Consider the following 19,101-nt stretch of genomic DNA (forward strand, 5'->3'; position numbering starts at 1 on the left):
ACAAGGTGGAACAGAGCATTTTGAGTTTTGGAGATGTAGACAGACTAATAATAAAGGGTTGCTCAACATTTGTTTTTGATGAGGAAACAACATTATAACATAAATCAGAAAATACATTTGTTAGAAATTAGAAATAAACCCATAAAAAAGGACTAGCATGGATAGTTATTTGTAGATATAGAAGATGCTCAAAGCTAAGTGAGTCTGGAAAAAGCTCTCTACATACTTTTAAAACTATTGTAATAACATTGTGACTTCACACACTCACACACACGCCACATTCTTAGGTTGGCAAAGACACAACTACCTCCTCTACCATAATGGTCTCCCATCCTAGTACTAACCTGACCCAATCCGCTCAGTTTTCCAAGGTCAATAGTTTCTTGGATTTCCTCGTAGCAGAATAAACCTAAAGACAATTACAATATGGGAAAACAGAAATGAATGTGTGTATAATGTATTATTATTTGAACAATGCTGTAATTGTTCTGCACCTTGAAACAAACAATATCAAATTGATTGTGTACAAACCCTTGATGCTGGACCTGGTTTCATTATGCATGCAGTGAAAGACGAGTGATGTTTGCATTATTTGTCTAGCAGATTATAAACGGCTCGTATGTAATCTGTATTCAAAACAGGCTCACACAGGTTTCGCCCAAAGCAGCCCATTTAATTTTACATTTCTGAGCCACTTCAATTAAGATAAAACACATATTGCCTTTGCATGTCCTCAGTTTACCTGGTAGTTGTACAATTGTTAAACTTAAAACAAAGTATTTATATGGAGAACTAGTGGCTGCATTTCATTCCTGATTTCACATAGGCCTGTCGCGATAACAAATTTTGAAGTTTCATATATTGCTGAAGTAAATATATAATAAAAGATAATATGGAAACTCATTTTTGACACTGACATAATAACCCAAGAGCAGATTTAAACCACAAAACTATTCTAAATCGACAATTTTGTAAAATAAATAATGAGCTACAATAAATAAACAGCAGAATGAAACACAAGTACATAGTGTGCATCTGTAATGAGTCATAGAAGTTATTAATTCAACCATCTATGGCTTAAATCTTATCATACAACCAAAAAAATAACTAAAGATTTCTCGCTAATGCAAAGAAAAAGTACACACAATAAAAACTGCCCCCCCAAAAATGATTGTTCGTGCTATCATATATTTAACGATAAGTCGATATAGCAATTATCGTGACAGGCTTACGTGCACAATGCCATTATTGCCAGCAACGGCTGTAAAGACCCTGTCCTCATCAATAAACAAAGCAGTGTAAATAAGGCTAATATCTGACAAGTGAAGGCATTGTATGTATTTTGAAGTAACGTATGAACTTCAAAAAAACAGAGGATCACTTCTTGGATTATGACCTAAACCAGGAATGCCCAAACTGTGGTCCGGGGGCCAAATGCAGCCCTCAGACCAATTTTTCTTGGCCCTCAAGCTTCCAGGTGATTTACCTTAAACAGTACTTTATACTGTACATTTCTGAAAATCTACTTTAACAAGCCCATATCCAATATTTAATGTGTCCTATTGAGGATGTAAGCATGAATAAAGGTCTAGTGGTTCAGTCTAACTTGTAATAATAACACAGATTTGAAGTATTCACTGTATTGGCAACCAGTCAATGGCCCTCAATCAGCCCTCAGTGTGTCTGTTTTTGTTTTGTTTTTTATATGTGGCCCATAATGAGAAAAGTTTGGACACTCCTGACCTAAACAAAACACAGCATTTGTTATATTTTGGGGGAGACAATCATATTATAAAAGGTGGCTCCAAAAATAAGTTCAGCAAAATACAATAAGAATAATTTAATAGTCAGAATAACTGTTTTTTACTTTGACAACTTGGTGTACAGTATCATTCATGTTTTTGTTTTTTTGTTTTTTTTTTCTTATACAAGGTTACAGAATTCATTTCAAACAGCTAAATCCTTGCTTTCTGACCCACAAAATATGTTAGACAGGACCAAAAACCGGCCGATAACTAACTCATTTGCAATGGTAAGTCACCCGTGGGGCTAGAATGAGGCCAGACACTTCCACTGCGCTCATGAAGGATGAAAAACTATGATGTCCAATTAACATTCGACTCACTGAATCTGAACATGTGCACCAAAGCCCCCCATTAGCAGAGACAATGATTGACAGCACACAGCAATGCTTCGCAGACACAGAAGTGGTAGTGGCATTAACAATTGATTTCTGTAAAAGACACATCTTATAAAATATTTTTTTAAAGTCTAGAGCAGTGTAGTCAAATAGGCCATGTTTTTTATTATTTAAGTTTTACATATTTCATCTTTTTCAACATTTTTATCTAATTAAAGGTGCACTATGTAACATTTCTGGTGAGGGGGTAAGACCACCTACTTGTTTCCATGGAGATATTGTTGCGTTTCTTGAAATGTTTCATAGTAGGGCATTAAACTTCTGTCTGCCATTTATTCAATTACAAATGTTTTTATTGCACAAAACCTTGAAAACGTTCAACTTTGAGCAGGGGTGCCTCTCCACAGATCTGGCATTAATGGGTCAGATTTGCTTGTCCACAGAGATAGATGTGCTTAATGGCATACCGTGGAACATTTCAAGCAAAACAATGACATCTCCATGGAGAAAAGTTATCAGAAAAGTTATGTAGTGCATTTTCTTTAAGCCAAATGTCCTCATGATTCAATCTCACCATTTATCCTATTTGGCCAAACAAACAAACAAACTGGCATGTGACCTTTTGCGGCTTAAAAACAACAACACGAAAAATACAAAAACATTTAAGCTTTACCCACCTGCCATCCTCAGTGCCCTGCCCGTCTCTTGTGCTCCCAGAATGCAAAGCGGCTTAGACAGTAGCACTGCGCCACAGTTTGGCTCCAACAAAGGAGGTTGCGCTGAGATCCCCGTGGGTCCCTGCTTTCTGCCTGCCAGCTTTACATATAAAACAGCTGGGGCCTATCTGTCTCTGTGCAGGCTGCATCCACAAAGCTCTGAGTGGGTCCTCCCAGAGAACTGTACTGCTCCGGACCTCTGCACTGGGAAAGATTAACAACAAACACTAAACATGACTTTTCTTTTGATATGTGACAGAAAAAGGCAAACCAAATATCCCAGACTGACCAACACATACTCTTTGCCCTTTGCTGTCGATGAAAGAACTTTGCTCTTTGATTAAGTTGTTGTTTCACATTTTTTTAATTGAAAACATTACTAAACTGGATAATAGAAAAGGAATAAAAGGCTGTATACAAGGAAGAAGCCTTATATCTTTGTATGGTTCGTTGTATTGCCCTGAGTGACTTAAGGTCTGTTGGTCAACTCAGCAAATACTCACACACGAGCAGACACTGACATCTAGTGGTGATTCAATACAATAACAGACGCAGGGATTTTCTCAAGTAGGAATAAAAAGAGATTTTGGAGAAAAACTACTTGCGCGACGTTTGTTTATGTAATCAAACCCAGACAATACACATTATGCAAATTCATTCAAAGTCATTCACACAGAATACAGTACATCATGAAAATAAAGCTAATTGTCAAGTTATAGGGCTGTGCAATCACTCCAATTTCAATCTATTTCAAATTGATTGACTTTGTTCGTGTTAAATGGTAATGATTAAAAATAAAATGCATTTAGGCTATTTATTTTAATTAAACGTTTTTGGTTTGTTTTTTTGTTTTTTTTGTTTTTTTTGTTTTTTTTTGTTTTTTGTTTTTTTTTGCCCAATCAGATCTTTAACTCACTTACAGCTGAAAGTTGCTGCCCTCTTGCGTTGGGAAAAAAGTACTTTGAACTTTAGACCTAGTAATATCTCAACTTAATCACATTGATCATCATGAGGCGGTCGAGTTCGTGGCTCGTTGTGAATAGCTGAAACTCTCTAATGCCTTAATGGTAAGTCAAAATATGTTAGAAGAGTTTGCTACACCTGTATGTGACCTGTATAACCACAGTATTTTGTTGAGTGAGTGTTTATCTGTACTTATCTGGACCGAGCGCGTGCTCTGTGGCTGTGTAGGTGCACGTGCGGTGCATGATGTCGCAAAATGTGCATCTACAGCTGAAGTGGCATCTTTGTGCCACTAGATGTCCTTAGAGGTAGACAATGTGGCTACTTCATATCACATACACAAGGCCATTATTAGAAGTACATTTTTCTTCCAATTGCGAATTGAATTTGCAGGCACTACTTGGGCCCATGTGTGTTGATGATTCTTGCGGATCAGTTTCAGTCAGAAAGGGTCAGGGCCACGTGACTGAGGACACAGGAGGAAGATGGAGAGATTCATTTAAAAAATTGGTTTCATAATTTCACCATAAATTAACTGCACAGTTTTGTCTGAACATCATTTATTGTTCACTCAACATCAGTTGGTCCTTGGACAAACCGCCTCCACTCAGTTCATAGTTTGTAAAATACATTTATGACCATAGAACACATTTCACACTGCTACAGATTGACAGAACTGCCATAAGATATCTATTTACTGTCATGCTGTGTTTTCTCAGTAGTAATGACAAACTGATGGTACTGCGTCTAGTGGCCTGAACTAATGGAGCTAAAGTCAGAGAGTGGACGGCATTCCAGGATTGTCCACTGTTTTTAAGGTTTGTACTGTAATTTACAGTCAGATGACACTGAACCTGCAGGGCTCAGTTTAAAGCAAAGAGACACACATGTAACATGTTGTAGAAAAAGTATCAGTACTGATCCTCTGACCAATCCTCATAGCACAATCTTACTGGTACCTAAGTTTATTAGTTGTGCAATAATTGAAGATAGTAAACGGCTATGATCGTATAGAGATCTAATGTATCTACAGCTTTTGTATATCCTTTTGGTTATGAGGATTAGCATAGTCATCCTGTACCTATTCATATTTAATGATTACTTTGAATATAAAAAAGACCTCCGCAGAGTGACACTTCTGTACACTTTTTTGTTTTGTACATGTAGCTTCAACACCTAGAATCATTTTCACATTATTTTACGTTTTCCATAATTTATGGCAACTTCTTTGTAGCTTCACGTGGTTGTGTGAACTGAGGATCCTGGACCTCCCTTGTCCACAGTGTGGCTCTCACAGAGCCCATTCGTCCAAAAACTCATATTCAATGCCACGCCCTCACTCGGCATCTTGTGCAGCATAGTTCTTTAAATTGTTTTTAAAAGTCTATTGTTAGTGCATTTGCAGCTAACAGATGTTGTGCTAAAACCCCTTTTCTTGGCTGGTCTGTGAAATGCCGTTTCACAGTTGAGTCCAACAGTCCTGACCAGGGGTGGCTAATGCCAGGAGGCTCTCAAGGGCTGAAGTGCTGGTCCGTTCACTCCAGCCAGATGGTCGACCTGCGCTTTCTGATAGATCCCTTCTCTTTTGCTTCAAAGCTTTTCAAGCTCATTCCATGTTTGTGCCAAATGTATTTTAAGCTGCAACTCATGCAAGAATTCCAGAGATGAACATTATGAAACACAGAGCAAGCCTACAAGACTAGCTCTTTAGTCATGCAGCTACTGTGGCTCTAAAAGTGGCTGTTTGAAGTGCTGTGTACCTACATACTTGCAGAGGTATTAGAAAAGTAGAATGGAATAAAAGCTGGAACAACCTTATAAGTCTGAAGCTTATAGCAGATTGGATGCGAGCTGCATCCCTGTTCTGTTTATTCCTGGCTGGGGTAAAGGCCGTAGTGTGCCCTTCGGGACCCCGGGATTGTCCTTGACATGAGGATCTCAAACCATCTCTCAGGGGAGTTCTGAGCATCCAAAGGCCTTTTATGATTAGGATGCCAAGATTTAGGTCAATAAAAAAAAAGAAAAGTATCCAACCTTGGTTATGGTTATTGTGGTTATTTTTCTGTGATCAGGTAAAGTTACCTTTTTATCAAATTGTGGTTGATACTTTTCCCTCATGTATTGACTCACTGCCATTTACTTGGCCACCTCTCTTCATTTGGTTTTTCCTTATCGTCCCCAGGCTGCTCTCACAGACTGTTCTTGTCCGGTAGCTCTGCCTCTGGACTGCGGGGAAAGTACACCGTTGCTTTGTGCTCCTCATAGCGGTCAATGTGCTTGAGGTGAACCACCATGTGCAGAGCGTATGCCAAAACCAGCAGCAGGATCAGAGACGTGACCAGACCCATCAAGATGGCGGGGGTCAAGAACGTGGCACAATCACTGGCCGATGCAAACTTGTCTGACTGAACGTTGAAGGCCTGGATCTGAAAAGGGACGAGGACAAGGTAACATGAGATAATAGTCAAATATACAGAGGACAACTAGCTTTGAGAGGCTTTCGACTACCTCAGTATGTTAAAGGGGATAGACACAGGGTAGCAGATGGCTCAACAGACACATTGAAAAGTTGCCAAACAGACGGTAATGGGCAGACTGATAGACGGAGAGCCAAGCCCCAAAAATATCTGGCAAAGATTCAGATCTATGCTCTATACACTCAGATGACAACAACTAGCTGTTAAGACTTAGACACATCAGATTTGCCATCAAATTACTGGCCTAATTTGGAGCCCCATAACAAGACTCTGTAAGTCAAAGTAGGCCTGTCACAATAATTGCTATTGATTTGTTGTTCTTATTTCTTCTTCTTCTTTTTTTTTTTTTTTTGCATTACAAGCACATTTGAGTAGAGGGTCAAATAATTATCAATTACTCATTAGAAATTCACTACTAGTGTTTTATTTTACATTTTATTTACAATATGGTTTGTTTAGGCATTATAGCTATTGTGCCTCTGGCATGATGAGGTCTGTAGTAGATTTGCAGTAATATAATGCACTTCAAAATGTGTTATTTTGTGCATTAAATGAAGCTGCTGCTTTTATGTTAGAATTGATGTCGATATTGCTGTTGTACCTGAAAATCCGTGAATGTGATGTGCCAGTTAGCCGATGTGTCTGTGTGGGAGCTGGGCACAAGCAGAGTGTCGTATTTGTGCAGACTGCTGACGTGCTGGCAGTGGTAGGACGACGTGGCCGGAGCGTAGACTTCACTGGCATTGAAAGTGGCCTCCTGGGTCCAGTTATAGTGAATGTGGACGCTGTCTAAAGTAAACCAGTTCTGTCCCGCTGCCTCGTAAAACGTGTTGGACATCTGAAGCCTGTAGGATAGCGGAAAATTGTGGACTGTCAGGTTACTGCCTTATTTTGTAAATGGGAATGAGAGAAAATCACTTGAGTCTACCTTATGACAAGGCCTCGCAGGTCTTCTACATCTCCAAACCTCAGTGAAAGCCTGTTGTAAACAAAACGCCACATTTGTAAAGCACACGCTGGGCCAATCCATCTATTTTAAAGATAATCATTGGATGTGTTATTTGAATATTTTTATATTATTTAGGTGTGCATTTAAACATATCAATAATATGGGTATGTGTTACCTATAAAATGGTATCTTAAAAGAAAGTCAAATCACTTCTCTGTTCATTCCATTCTTTCACACAGAACACAACAGTCACAACTGCCTAGTCTCTGTGTCTGAACTATTTCCTCTATATGTTAGATTGATACATACGTGGCTTTCTCCTTGGTGCAGATAGAGCCTTTTGTGTCCACAGGTGAGTTGGGGTTAAACACCCTCTCAGTCAAGTCGATGAAAGTGTGGTTCCTATAGCGAATCGCCAGGCGCTTTGCTTTGAACAAAATGCATGTTTTCCCATTGTATGACACACTCAGTGGCCCATAAGGTCCCATGAGAGACTGAAGCAGCTTTCTCTTATTGAGAGACATGCCTGGTTGATGCCAGTTAAAAGGCTGAAACATACAAAGAAAGCATACATCAGGGAAGGCTCAAAAGTACTGCAGGAGTGGGCAGTCCATATGCAGATGTTACAGAGCAGGAGCAATCACACACACTGAGAAACATACTGCTTGAGCTGCATGTCCCATTTCAGAGGATTACTTACAGGCAGTGGCCCACATAGAGGTTAACCTATGACTGCACAAGTCCTGGTGAAGAATCAGTCTGACCTAATCAGCATCTTGATCTGTCTGATATACTTTAATCAGATTTATTCAAGGCATTGGCGGCTGTTAGCAATACTCTGCATCAGCATCCTGATTTGTCTCATTCACTCAAATCACATTTAAGGTAGGCCAGTAGGACGTTGTATGGTAGAAGTCATTAATAAGTTGTCAGATGTGGTGTCTCTGATGTGAGCACAGGAGCAGCCTGAGTGGCGCATGTGCCTGTAAAACTGCTGTAGCCCAGGATCACTGTGGTGTGAGTGATGAGCTCAGGCACCTCCTCACAGCAGCATGTCTGCACAGCCACATAAACTGATGCTGACCAACCAGACTGTAGCACTGTATGCTCCAACATCCTTTCACTGTGCCCTCTGACTAATAATCTGCAAAGTAAAGTAGTATGTGTACTTCTTATCTTATATTACTTAATAGTAACAATAGTAATAATAATAATAATAAATTAATGTATTATTATTATTATTATTATTATTATTATTATTATTATTATTATTATTATTATTATTATTATTAATGTAATATTATGTTATTGATATTATGTAATAATAATTTAATAATAAGTTAGTAATTGCTTATTTTCATAAGAAAGGCAAACAAAGTTTGAAAGGCAAACAAAGTTTGAGTATTATTATTTAATATTACTCAAGTAAATGTATCTATTGCAAAGGGTGACAAACATAAATTTCATGTGAGCCTATCATTTAGTACTCCAACACAAGGTATTTGTGGGTAAGTCAGTCAGAAGGATGTTTTACTGTTGGTAAATGTGAAACCAACAACATCCCCACATTCAAGGTCAGGCCGAGGTGTGTTCTATTTGCCTGCATGTTTTCGTGCGTCTCCATTTGTGTGCGCGCGCGTGTGTGTGTATTTGTGTGTGGTGAGGGGGCAGATGCTTGTATGTGCAGAAATAGATAGAGATAGAGAGGGCTGATGGTGAAAAGATATTAAGGGGGAGATACAGAGTGTGTACCGACCTGCAGTATTCTCCTGAGTGGGTTTTCATCCTCAGGCGCTAAAATAACTTCTTCACTCTGTAAGCCGAACCCGCCATCTTGAAAATAAAAACACATGGTCCATAATTACATTTCTTTGCCTGTTTTCAGTGTTGAAATAGCGAAAATGCAGTGAGTTAAGAGCGTTATAATTTGCATATTTGATGAGTATGTGGTATGTTTTGTGGTTTGGATGCAGATTCCAGTTTACATTCGGTGCCATATTTAAAAGGATATAAAAATATTACTATTACGTGTTTAGGAACTGTATTTAAGCATATAGGGATTTTAAGTGCATCTCCATATTAAGGCACTTCTTTATCATTGCAAAAAAAGAAGTCAAAACTTAATAAATGAGTTATTTCTTCACCATTGTGAGATATAAGATTTATTTAACTATTCCTCTCCACTTACTTGCATTACTCCTTTTTATAGAATCACATTTGTTTAGGCATCTCTTAAAGGTGCAGTATGTAATTTATCTGAGTGTGCTGTCATTTGCTATGTTCCACAGTATGGCGTTAGCTGTATCTATGTAGTAGTTATTTCATCACTGTTTTTTATATTGCTTTATCGCCTCTTCCCAGATCTGATCCATTTCTTGGCTTGTTGGTGCCACCTAATAGAGATAAATACCAGGCAAAAGCAATAACATTTCCATAGCAACAAGCAGGTGGTGGACCGTCCATGAGAAAAGTGACATAGTGCACCTTCAGAAAATCGTCCATGATGTTTGCATAGCTCTAGTCTACTCTGTACATATCACATATCATGAGCTCATTGCAGTGGAGCAATGCAGCTCGCATGTTCACATTGTGATTCTGACTGTGAGCTTTGAAGACAGCTTATTTAGCAAATCAAAAATAACCTTCCTAAACAAGTCAATCATTATGAATCATGTGGTGGGGGAACATGATCGTCTATTTGTAAACAGAGAAGAATATACTAGCGTAACTGTGAAACAAAGTGCTGATGAGTCACAGGGATGACGCAAGAGACTGGAAATAGAGAGGGGCCTGAGCACTGAGGTGTGTGCACGCTCTATTTAGGTCTGTCTGTGTGCGGCGCAGTTCAAATAAGTGGGAAAAGTCTCTCGCCTCCCATATAATCATAATGTGAAAACGTCAGCGCTAGATATCCTGCAACACATCAGATCTAGCTTGGCAGTGTTGATTAAATCAGGACTGTTGCATTTGCGATTGATACTTACTTGATGTGACTCGTGTGGCCTTTTGTGGGTTCTCATCACTGTGGAAAGGAAAAAAATGTATGTTACACAAGGAAACCAAAACCATAATTAGGAAGATTAATTGTGACAGCCTACACAAATCCCCAAAGCATTTGTTATAAGACAGCAAAATTGCCTAAGCCATGTTTTTTTTAATGAACCAATACAAGTATCAATACGATGATTGGATTGGTTTGTGTTTATTTGGCAGTAAAAAAAAATTCTGATTGGCTGAGGATGGCCAGAATGAAACCTACAAATGCAGCAACACAATTTAGCCTAAAAATGACTCATAGGTGTTACTATAATATTTAAAGTTTTTGCTGTAGGTCTTCACCATTTAACAGTAATAAAACATCCATATCTGTGTGGGTGTATCATTTTTTTGTACATTCAAAGCTTAGTAGTTATTAAGAGCCACACTTCATACTCCTTCTCGACTTCCTTACTAGTTACCCATCCAAGACAATATTAAACTTAAGTTGTCCTGTCAGATGTAGCGCTAGTGGCTTTATGGTGTGAATGTGAGTGACCTACATAGGACACAAAAGAAAAGATGTCTGTTTCCTGTTCCTTCAATGTTCAACTTCACCTCGCCTGCATCAGCTGACCTAACCTTTAACCGTACTGTATATCTGCCAGGTAATCCTGATCTTGTTAGCAGTCTAAACCAAGACGTCAAACATCACCCATGGGCTTACAGTGCAGAGCTGACACGGCTGATGTTTGTGGTCATCCCGTCTAATCTTCAGTGCAGGCAAATACACTGTGATATAGGCTTATTATAAACCTTATTGTCTTACTGTCCTCAAGCTGTCTATGGAGTGATTATCGAGGCTTCATTGTAAGAGTTATCTTCATAGCATTGGTTAAATTGAATCATTCTTTCAATGGGTTATCTCATGGTTTTGTTTGTCTATTGGTAGTAGTAGTAGTACTCTGAGTAAAGCTTTTGTTAAATACTTGATAATGTAATGCTTTATTTTAGGGTTGGACATCGAGACAATGTGAATCAGTCATGTCTAATCAGCAATGACATAGCTGTTTTTTTCTTTAATAGAGAGGTCCACAGCCAATCCTCTGTCTGTAAAAGCATGTGGTTTGGACAAAGTCCAGAAATGTGTTTATTTTTGTGTTAAATAGCATGAATGTATTGTTAATGTTCGTGAAATCAGCACTAAGAGACATTTTTATTTTGTTTTTAGAAAGAAATTGGATCGAATACCAAGACAGATCAAAATGAAGATTGCCCAGGCCTACTTTGTTTTGTTTCACAACCATCCACTGTGTTTTTCCTGCTTGCACAATATTGGTTAGTTTGGAGGCAAATGGATTAGGATTAAAGGTGCACGTCTGGTCCAGTGCAGTCAAATGATGGAGGCCTGAGAGATTAAGCATGATGTCACAGTCATTTGCACTTGGGATAAATAAGTGTTAATTTTAATAAGACTTCTGGTCCAACCAACTTCTGCAAAGTAATAAAGTCCTTAATAGTTTAGTGAGTAGGATGTTGTTTTTGTGAATTCTGATGAGGACAGCACAAGTAACACATTTACTATTGCAGTATTATGAAGGACTGTTCTAATCATTGTGATTGGAAGCGACACTTCTCTTTGTTGTTCCATTATTATTACTGAATTAGATATTATTGGTGATCTGGGGATATTTACTCAATCAGTGACTTCAGGTTTTCAAGTTTGTTTGTTTTTTATCCTAAATCTGGTTGCTTTAATAGAGTAATTTCAGTTGTTTCAAATAATACGCCCATTAGGGTCAGTGATAAGCGTCTTGGCCATGACAATAATTGGTTGTAACTAAAAGCATATAACTTACGCCTGATAACCAGGTCATTTTGCAAGTTAAAGTAGTATGTGACACTGTATCTTTTTTTTGTACTTTTAACCACAAATTTAGTTTTGTGCCGGTGTAAGCTCTTATTATGGATTATGTGCTAAAGGTCCTATATTACATTATTTTCTGATCTGATTATAATGCTGTTTCCTCATCAAAAACGTACATAGAGTTGTGCGTCATTCACACACAAATTCTGCATATTTAGGCTGCGTTATTTTCTTAAACTGAAAAAAACCCTGTTCCACCTTGTGATGTCATGTGGTAATACAGGAAGTGCTCTAATGTATTTTTAAACTCCATAGAGCTTTACTAGAATTATTTGGTTTATTGCATTATTAAATGCCAATCTCTACTTAACTAAAGGTAAACGGTAACTGATAACTTGAAATTGAGCATTTTGAATTTTGGAGACGTAGACAAACTAATAATAAAGGATTACTCAACATGTGTGCATGAAACAAAACATAACTCCAGGTATGTATTTGATGAGGTAATAACATTATAACATTGGTTAAAGCTCACAAGAATCTATTTTGTCTAATATAAGACCTTTAAACATTTAGCCTGTGTTGCTGTTGTTGCACTCGTATAATGATGTTATGAACATGAGTATTTATCATTGTGTTAGGCTTTTATTCTACTTTCTTTATCTGCATAGCCTGTTTTCAAGTGGCAGTTGAAAATAGACTGTGTAATCCTCTGCCTTATATACAGCTGTGATTGTGTTGTAATGGTGTGTGTAAGTCATGCCATATGTCTCCCACAAGTGATTAAGCCCTTCTTTGCCTACCCCTGCACCGTCCCGGGACAGGGCTGGCCAGAGGACCCTGTGTCTTGGACCATAGGAGGGGTGTGTGTGAGTGCTAACTAAAGCCCAAGCGCTTGTGCCTGTGCCAGTTTCGCGAGGTCAGCAGCACAGGATTGCTACGGGCCGCGTCATTGGCTCAGCCCCATCACACGGCGCCTGGGTGCTGAACTGGCCCTTTATATAATCAAAGCCAGGCCAGAACCACACCTTGTCCACCTCTGCATCCTAAATATGTGCACTAACAACATAGGGCACAACTCTACTGCATCACACATTGCACGGCGATAATGTTTTTTTTAATCCAGCATCAGGCACATGTCCCAACTTCTAGTTCTATCCCATTCAAAAAAATCCTTCATTTCATATTTAATATTTAGGCTGCAACAAGTCAATAATTGTAATCAGATTTTGATCATCGTAATCATTATTGGACTTTGACTTTAAGACACATGCCATGGCATTATTAAAGCGAAATGTCCAAACAGAATAAATCATTTCTGATTTTAATTAATATATATAATTTGTAAAGTTAAGATAAGAGAACCTTTATTTGTCCCACATTGGGGAAGCTCCAGCATTACAACACAAAGTTCCTGAACAACAGGAAAATAGAAATATTCAAACAACAGTCAAGATAAATTGCTATTAAATCGGATATAATATATAATAATAACTATATTATTAGAAATACTATGAATGGATTTAAGAAAGGCTCCATATTTCAACTTTTATTTAGTAAAAAATGTACTGTATATAAAAAATCTCTATGTACCATAGAAAGGATCATTTGACAGAACTCAGAACTCAACTTTGTCCAGTTGACAGATTTAACTTCATCATTGCTATGGATCAGACCTGGATGACTGAGGGTCTACACAGACATATTCGACAAATCTCAAATATAATTGTGGACTAGTGAGTCCTGTTTAATATTTCCTCTTTTTTATATCCCAAAACTAAACATGCTTGAGCAGGTAGTAGTGATAGTATGTTTTAAACTTTTGAATAAATCTTTTTACAAATTTTGTTACTTTTCAATAAGGTTTTCCAAGAAGAATCAGCATAATATTTACAGTCATAATTTCTACTCTTCTCTGTTCTTTTTACAACAGTAATGTACCTATAGTGATTGACGTGTTGATTGGGCTGATAATCTCTGTCTTAGACTGGCACACGCAGTATCCTGTTAATAACGCTTCTGCGTAGATTCTTATAATTACTCTTACTGCTTTTTGTGTAGTGTAGAAGGTTCTTACATTTCTTTGTATTATTTCCTATTTCAACCCCAGATACAATTTCATGTTGAACTGAATGAACATAAAGAGTGTTTTGCATAGTGTTACTTTTTTTTTTTTTTTACATAGTTTTGTCGCTGTTACAGCAGTAAACAGGTAGACACACTCATAAATCCACCCAGGGCAGGTGTGTGACTATTAATAGATTTATCTATGCAGATTAGGCCTTATGTGTTCGCTAAGACTCTCCAAATCCTGCTGCAATTTCAGTGTTTTGATTGCAGCTCAGACTTGACCCACAGGTCAAGAGCCACAGTTTTCCTGCTATCTGTGTGCCTCTGAGAGCATATATTGGGAACTCATGTTGTGTGAAAATGCTCAGGAGGCCTCAGGAGGTAAAGGTTTAGACTTTTTTATATTATGTATATATATATATATATATATATATATATATATATATATATATATATATATATATATATATATATATATATATATAAAATTATAGATTCAGTTAAGATTCTCATTTCAAGTTGAAATGGCTCCTACTTTACCATGGCAGTCTTTGTTTTCCTTAAATGCCTTACGTGTCCTAATCTCTAACAGGGGTGTCTTGTGGCCAGTTAATGGTTTTAGGCTTAATGCAATCATACTTGGCTGGACACAGATAAGGCTCTGAAACAAACAAGGTGAGAAATCTACAACCAGTCTCTCTAGTTAAATAAACAAAATGTGTGACACTTTGTCTATAATCAAACGTATCAAGTATCGACTTAAGTCACAGTTTTTGTCACACTTTGTAATGCCTCATAAGATATAACTATTTACTGAGCCATATCACAGGTTACAAAACTGACTGTATTTTATATAATATTTTATATAATATCTTTGCCGTAGTGTATTTATTTTCCACTAGTGGGTGGGGCTTACGACAATGATGTCAGAAAATCCATTGGTAACAAGCCAGTGCAGTTACTCTGGAAACTTGCGGCTTAAAAGTTCACGCTCCCTGACACCTGTGACGCTCTGTCCCAGTTTGTCTTTCCTTGTGCTCTGCTCTGCAAAAGCCTCTTCTTTACTTTGCCCTATGTTATGATAACTAATTCTAAAAGAGATTATTAGCACATTCTTTTGCACGCCTTGATTTTTTCAGTTTAGATAAATCAGTCAGTCTGAAATTATAAACATATTATTTATAATACAGTCCATTATGTAACTATGGCAGGTGTTGTAGAGGCATCTGTAGCCACATAGGTAGGTTGGTGTTTTGAAAACAGAGTCAAAATATATGTCATATTAAAAGGCCAAATACATCAGCAGCTGTTAATATAAAAGCATAAAGAAACATAGAATGTGTACAATAGACATAAAAGTGAAACATAGTGAGCAGACATGCATATGAGTACATGTTGTACATGTTGTGCATGTTGTACATGCTGTACATGAGCATAAAAACAATATAAGTACAATACACAAGAGATGCACCATTGGTTAGGTCTCAGTAAAAAGCCTAAACGCCAAAAAAGAGCCTAAATTATGAGAACAGATTTGACATTTACTGATCTTCTTTATGTTTTTAATGTAGATTCTGAGTTTTGTCTAAGTCAAACATATTCTGACTTTTTGTTTAAATATAATATACTAGTTACTTATTGTAGTAAAAAAATATATAATGTTGTAATGATTACTGACATTTTTATTACAAACCCTCAGCCAAATGTGTAAAATGTGTTGTGGAAGATGTCTACAAGGAAATGAAATGATGAATGAAAATTCTATATTATATAACTGCATCTTGAGTTAAGAACAAAGTTACACCATGGGAATATCCTCTTATTCCCACAAGACATTAACATCTCCTTCTCAACTGCAGTGGTGAGAAGTTAAGATAGAGATCTGCTGGATTCACAAACAGTAGATTGAACTGGAATGAATGCAATCCCAGGAGAGAAGGTTTATTAAATTGTAAAGCCCAGTCATTTGCGCCTGCTGTGTACAGTGTGTTCAGATAAGATTGTGAGAACATGTCAGGAATAATCATCAGTGGTAACTGAGCATGTCTAAGTGTTGTCATTACTTAGAGACACAGCAGATGAAGTACAGACTGATCAGAAGGCTTTGTTAGGGGTGCATTCAGTGTGAGTGTGCAGTACTTGTACTATAGAGGATTTTGTAAGGCATCATGCATGGCACAGTTTCAAGAGCCTTACATGGCTTTGGCACAGAATTATAGCTCTCCGCCTGGACGTCTGTATAAGCTGCAGAACTGCTCTAAAGCCCAGAGTCCCATTCATTTCTGTTGAGGAGGAGTTTGTGCCCTGAATGTTTGATCCAGATTTGACCTGCACAACTTCATATGCATTATGCAGACAAGGCCGGCTAGAATTCCCTATCCCATTCCCGCTCTCTCCTTTCTCTCAATGACTGCATCGGTAAACAGAGCTCAGGGACCAGCCCTGAAGCATCCTCTTTGTCCCATCTTTGTTTACTTTTCTCCTCCTCTCTCCTCTCCTCTTCCTGCAGGCCCACTGCCCCAGCCTTTTTTAGCTCCTAACATAACTGTACAGAGACAACATCCATGATCGATGAGCAGCGTCTGATGCAGTCCCCAGCTCTCAGACAAACAAAAGCCCTGCCGCGTGGCCCACTGTGATACACCCCATCCACAACACGCAGTTTTTAACATCAGCCACAGCAGCCAAGGTGAGAATTGGGCTAAAATGCAGAGTAGAAAGAAATATAGGAGTCTATAATAGAGAAGACATCAGCATCCCCGCATGCATCTCAGTATACCCCTCCCCCTCCTCCTGCTCTCTGCTCATAGCAGCACACAGACTGATGCATTTACCTTCTATCCAGGATTTCAGGCACTTCTTCGTAGATGATTCCAGGCTGCAGTTCTTCGTCCATGAAGGCAAGCCCGGGCCGCAGCCCTGACAGCAGGGCCAAAGAGCACAGGAGCAACGCGTGTGCAGCCATTGAGACACAGAGAGGAGACTGCCGCTGGTCGAGCTGCGCTTCATAATCTGCTCCTCCAGCACTGGCTCACTCTCGGCTCCGGAGAGTGGCAGCTCCGTGGGCCAATCAGAGGAGAGCATGGCCGTTCAGCGTGCGTCATCCTCACCCCCCTCCTCCTCCTGCCCCTCTGTGTCATCTCTCCCACATTCACTCCGCTCCCTCACACATAGCCGCAGGCAAGCCCTAAGTATAGACAGCAATCTTTTTCATTGCACTACCTATGTTACCTAGACACAAGCTCACAGACAAACTGCTTCTGTGGTTTCTGTAGTGCTGCATACAACTACAAGGACATGGACTGGGCTGTGTGTTAGGGAGTAGTTGTTCGACACACACACCTTAGTGGAAAATCACCTGTGAAAGTCAAGGTCAGGTGATGTAGGAGACAGCAGGATGTAGACAAGACTTTAGGTGACCACTGAACACACATGGCTATGCCTACGTGACCCAAATCTAGTGTGCTGCCACAATAGCAGAATTAATTGACTTGATCTATGTGTTGTTGTGAGGCTGAGAGGGCCTGCAGCTGAGGAAATTGTCCAGTGAAGCTGCAAATATGGATGACAGGAGCAGCTGAGCAGGCCAGGGATGAGACAGGAGTAAGGGTCCAAACGGATGACCTGAAGGCTGATACCCCTCTTCCCTCCTCATTAAAATGCCCCATATATGAGATGTGCCGCAGGATTTTTCTCCGCACTTTCAACTCTTTTATTCAGACATGAGATGATCTGGTAGTTTTTCCAGGCAGAACATTAAGAGTAGGTTATATAACCAAATATTGTGACCTACTATCATGGCAGACACTCTTGCACTAATTCACAGTTATTGAAGGAGAAGATGATTGGGGCTGTTATGTCATTTTCTGCCTTATTTTCTTAAGCAGTATGTCGTAGTGGCATATACTTAATTATTTGGAGAGGCTATACTAAATTTGGGGTAGCAGTTGAGGGTTAGAAGACTCATTTACCAACTAGGTCTGTCATAATAACGTATTTTTAAGTAAGTTATATTGCTTATTATTATATTAATATAGATGATAAACGCTAATATTGAATACCATTATGTGTGCAAATAAAATACTTAGTTATTTACTTACTCATAGCAGTTATTTAGTCTACCCTCTATACCTGAAATCTAATCATAGTCCAGGAAAATAACTAAAAGTTTCCTCTAATACAAAGTAAAAGTACCATGACAAAATGATTATTCCATCTATCAAATATTCAATGATAAGTCGAAATATTAATTATCATGACATTCTCTTCTCTATTGTGACATTCTCTTGATAACTGACCGGTACATAAAGTGTATAGCGGATCATAATAATCATAAATTACTATTTCAAATGTGCTGAAATGTAGCAAGACTTCCAAGACTCAAGCTGCTGTGGTGTTGTATCTGCAGTAACAGTTTGGGTTGGTTGTGTGAATGGCAGCAGCGTGTTGGAGGAGGTCAGCGTTGTCTCTGCGTCCAAACAGTAACAGGAGGTGACTACAGCTCGTCTCAGCCTCGTGTCTCCTCAGGAGGCCACTGTGTCAGTCCTGTGTGTCAGCCCAGTGCAGAGGAAGTGCAAACTGGACTGTCACTGCTGTCATGGTTATAACACACTCACACCGATCCAAGAAAGACAGATGTGGCCTTCCTTACATACTGCTCAACACTGGTAAACCATTGGTACATAACATACAACACAGGTGCTATTGTGCAAATGTACATTGTCCAATGTATTCTGTAAATGCTACTGGAATTACTTGTAAGGAGCAACCAAAGAGAACTTTTCTCTACATCATAAAGGGATGCTATGTAGAATTTTAAATTCAAACTTCATAAATATAATCTGTCTGTGTTCCCAGATATGAGTAAACCCGCAGGTTCAGTTGTGAGTGCTTTTTAAACCAATAAGAGTGCAGGCTTCATACTCTCCCTTTAAGCTATCTCA

At 38.6% G+C, this 19,101-nt stretch overlaps 1 protein-coding gene across 1 annotated transcript; it reads right to left on the minus strand.

Moving 5' to 3' along the window:
* Positions 1-4,362: 4,362 nt before the first annotated feature.
* On the minus strand, positions 4,363-17,180 carry atp6ap1lb (ATPase H+ transporting accessory protein 1 like b). The gene is made up of 7 exons (XM_033970102.2): positions 16,993-17,180; positions 10,230-10,267; positions 9,002-9,078; positions 7,555-7,793; positions 7,225-7,275; positions 6,898-7,141; positions 4,363-6,245 (listed from the first exon to the last, which is right to left on the minus strand). The coding sequence occupies exons 1-7, from the start codon at positions 17,121-17,123 to the stop codon at positions 6,009-6,011; spliced, it is 1,017 nt and encodes a 338-aa protein (XP_033825993.1). The 5' UTR covers positions 17,124-17,180; the 3' UTR covers positions 4,363-6,008.
* Positions 17,181-19,101: the final 1,921 nt, after the last annotated feature.

Source organism: Periophthalmus magnuspinnatus, chromosome 7 (genome assembly GCF_009829125.3).
Source record: "Periophthalmus magnuspinnatus isolate fPerMag1 chromosome 7, fPerMag1.2.pri, whole genome shotgun sequence".
NCBI classification, from domain to species: domain Eukaryota; kingdom Metazoa; phylum Chordata; class Actinopteri; order Gobiiformes; family Gobiidae; genus Periophthalmus; species Periophthalmus magnuspinnatus.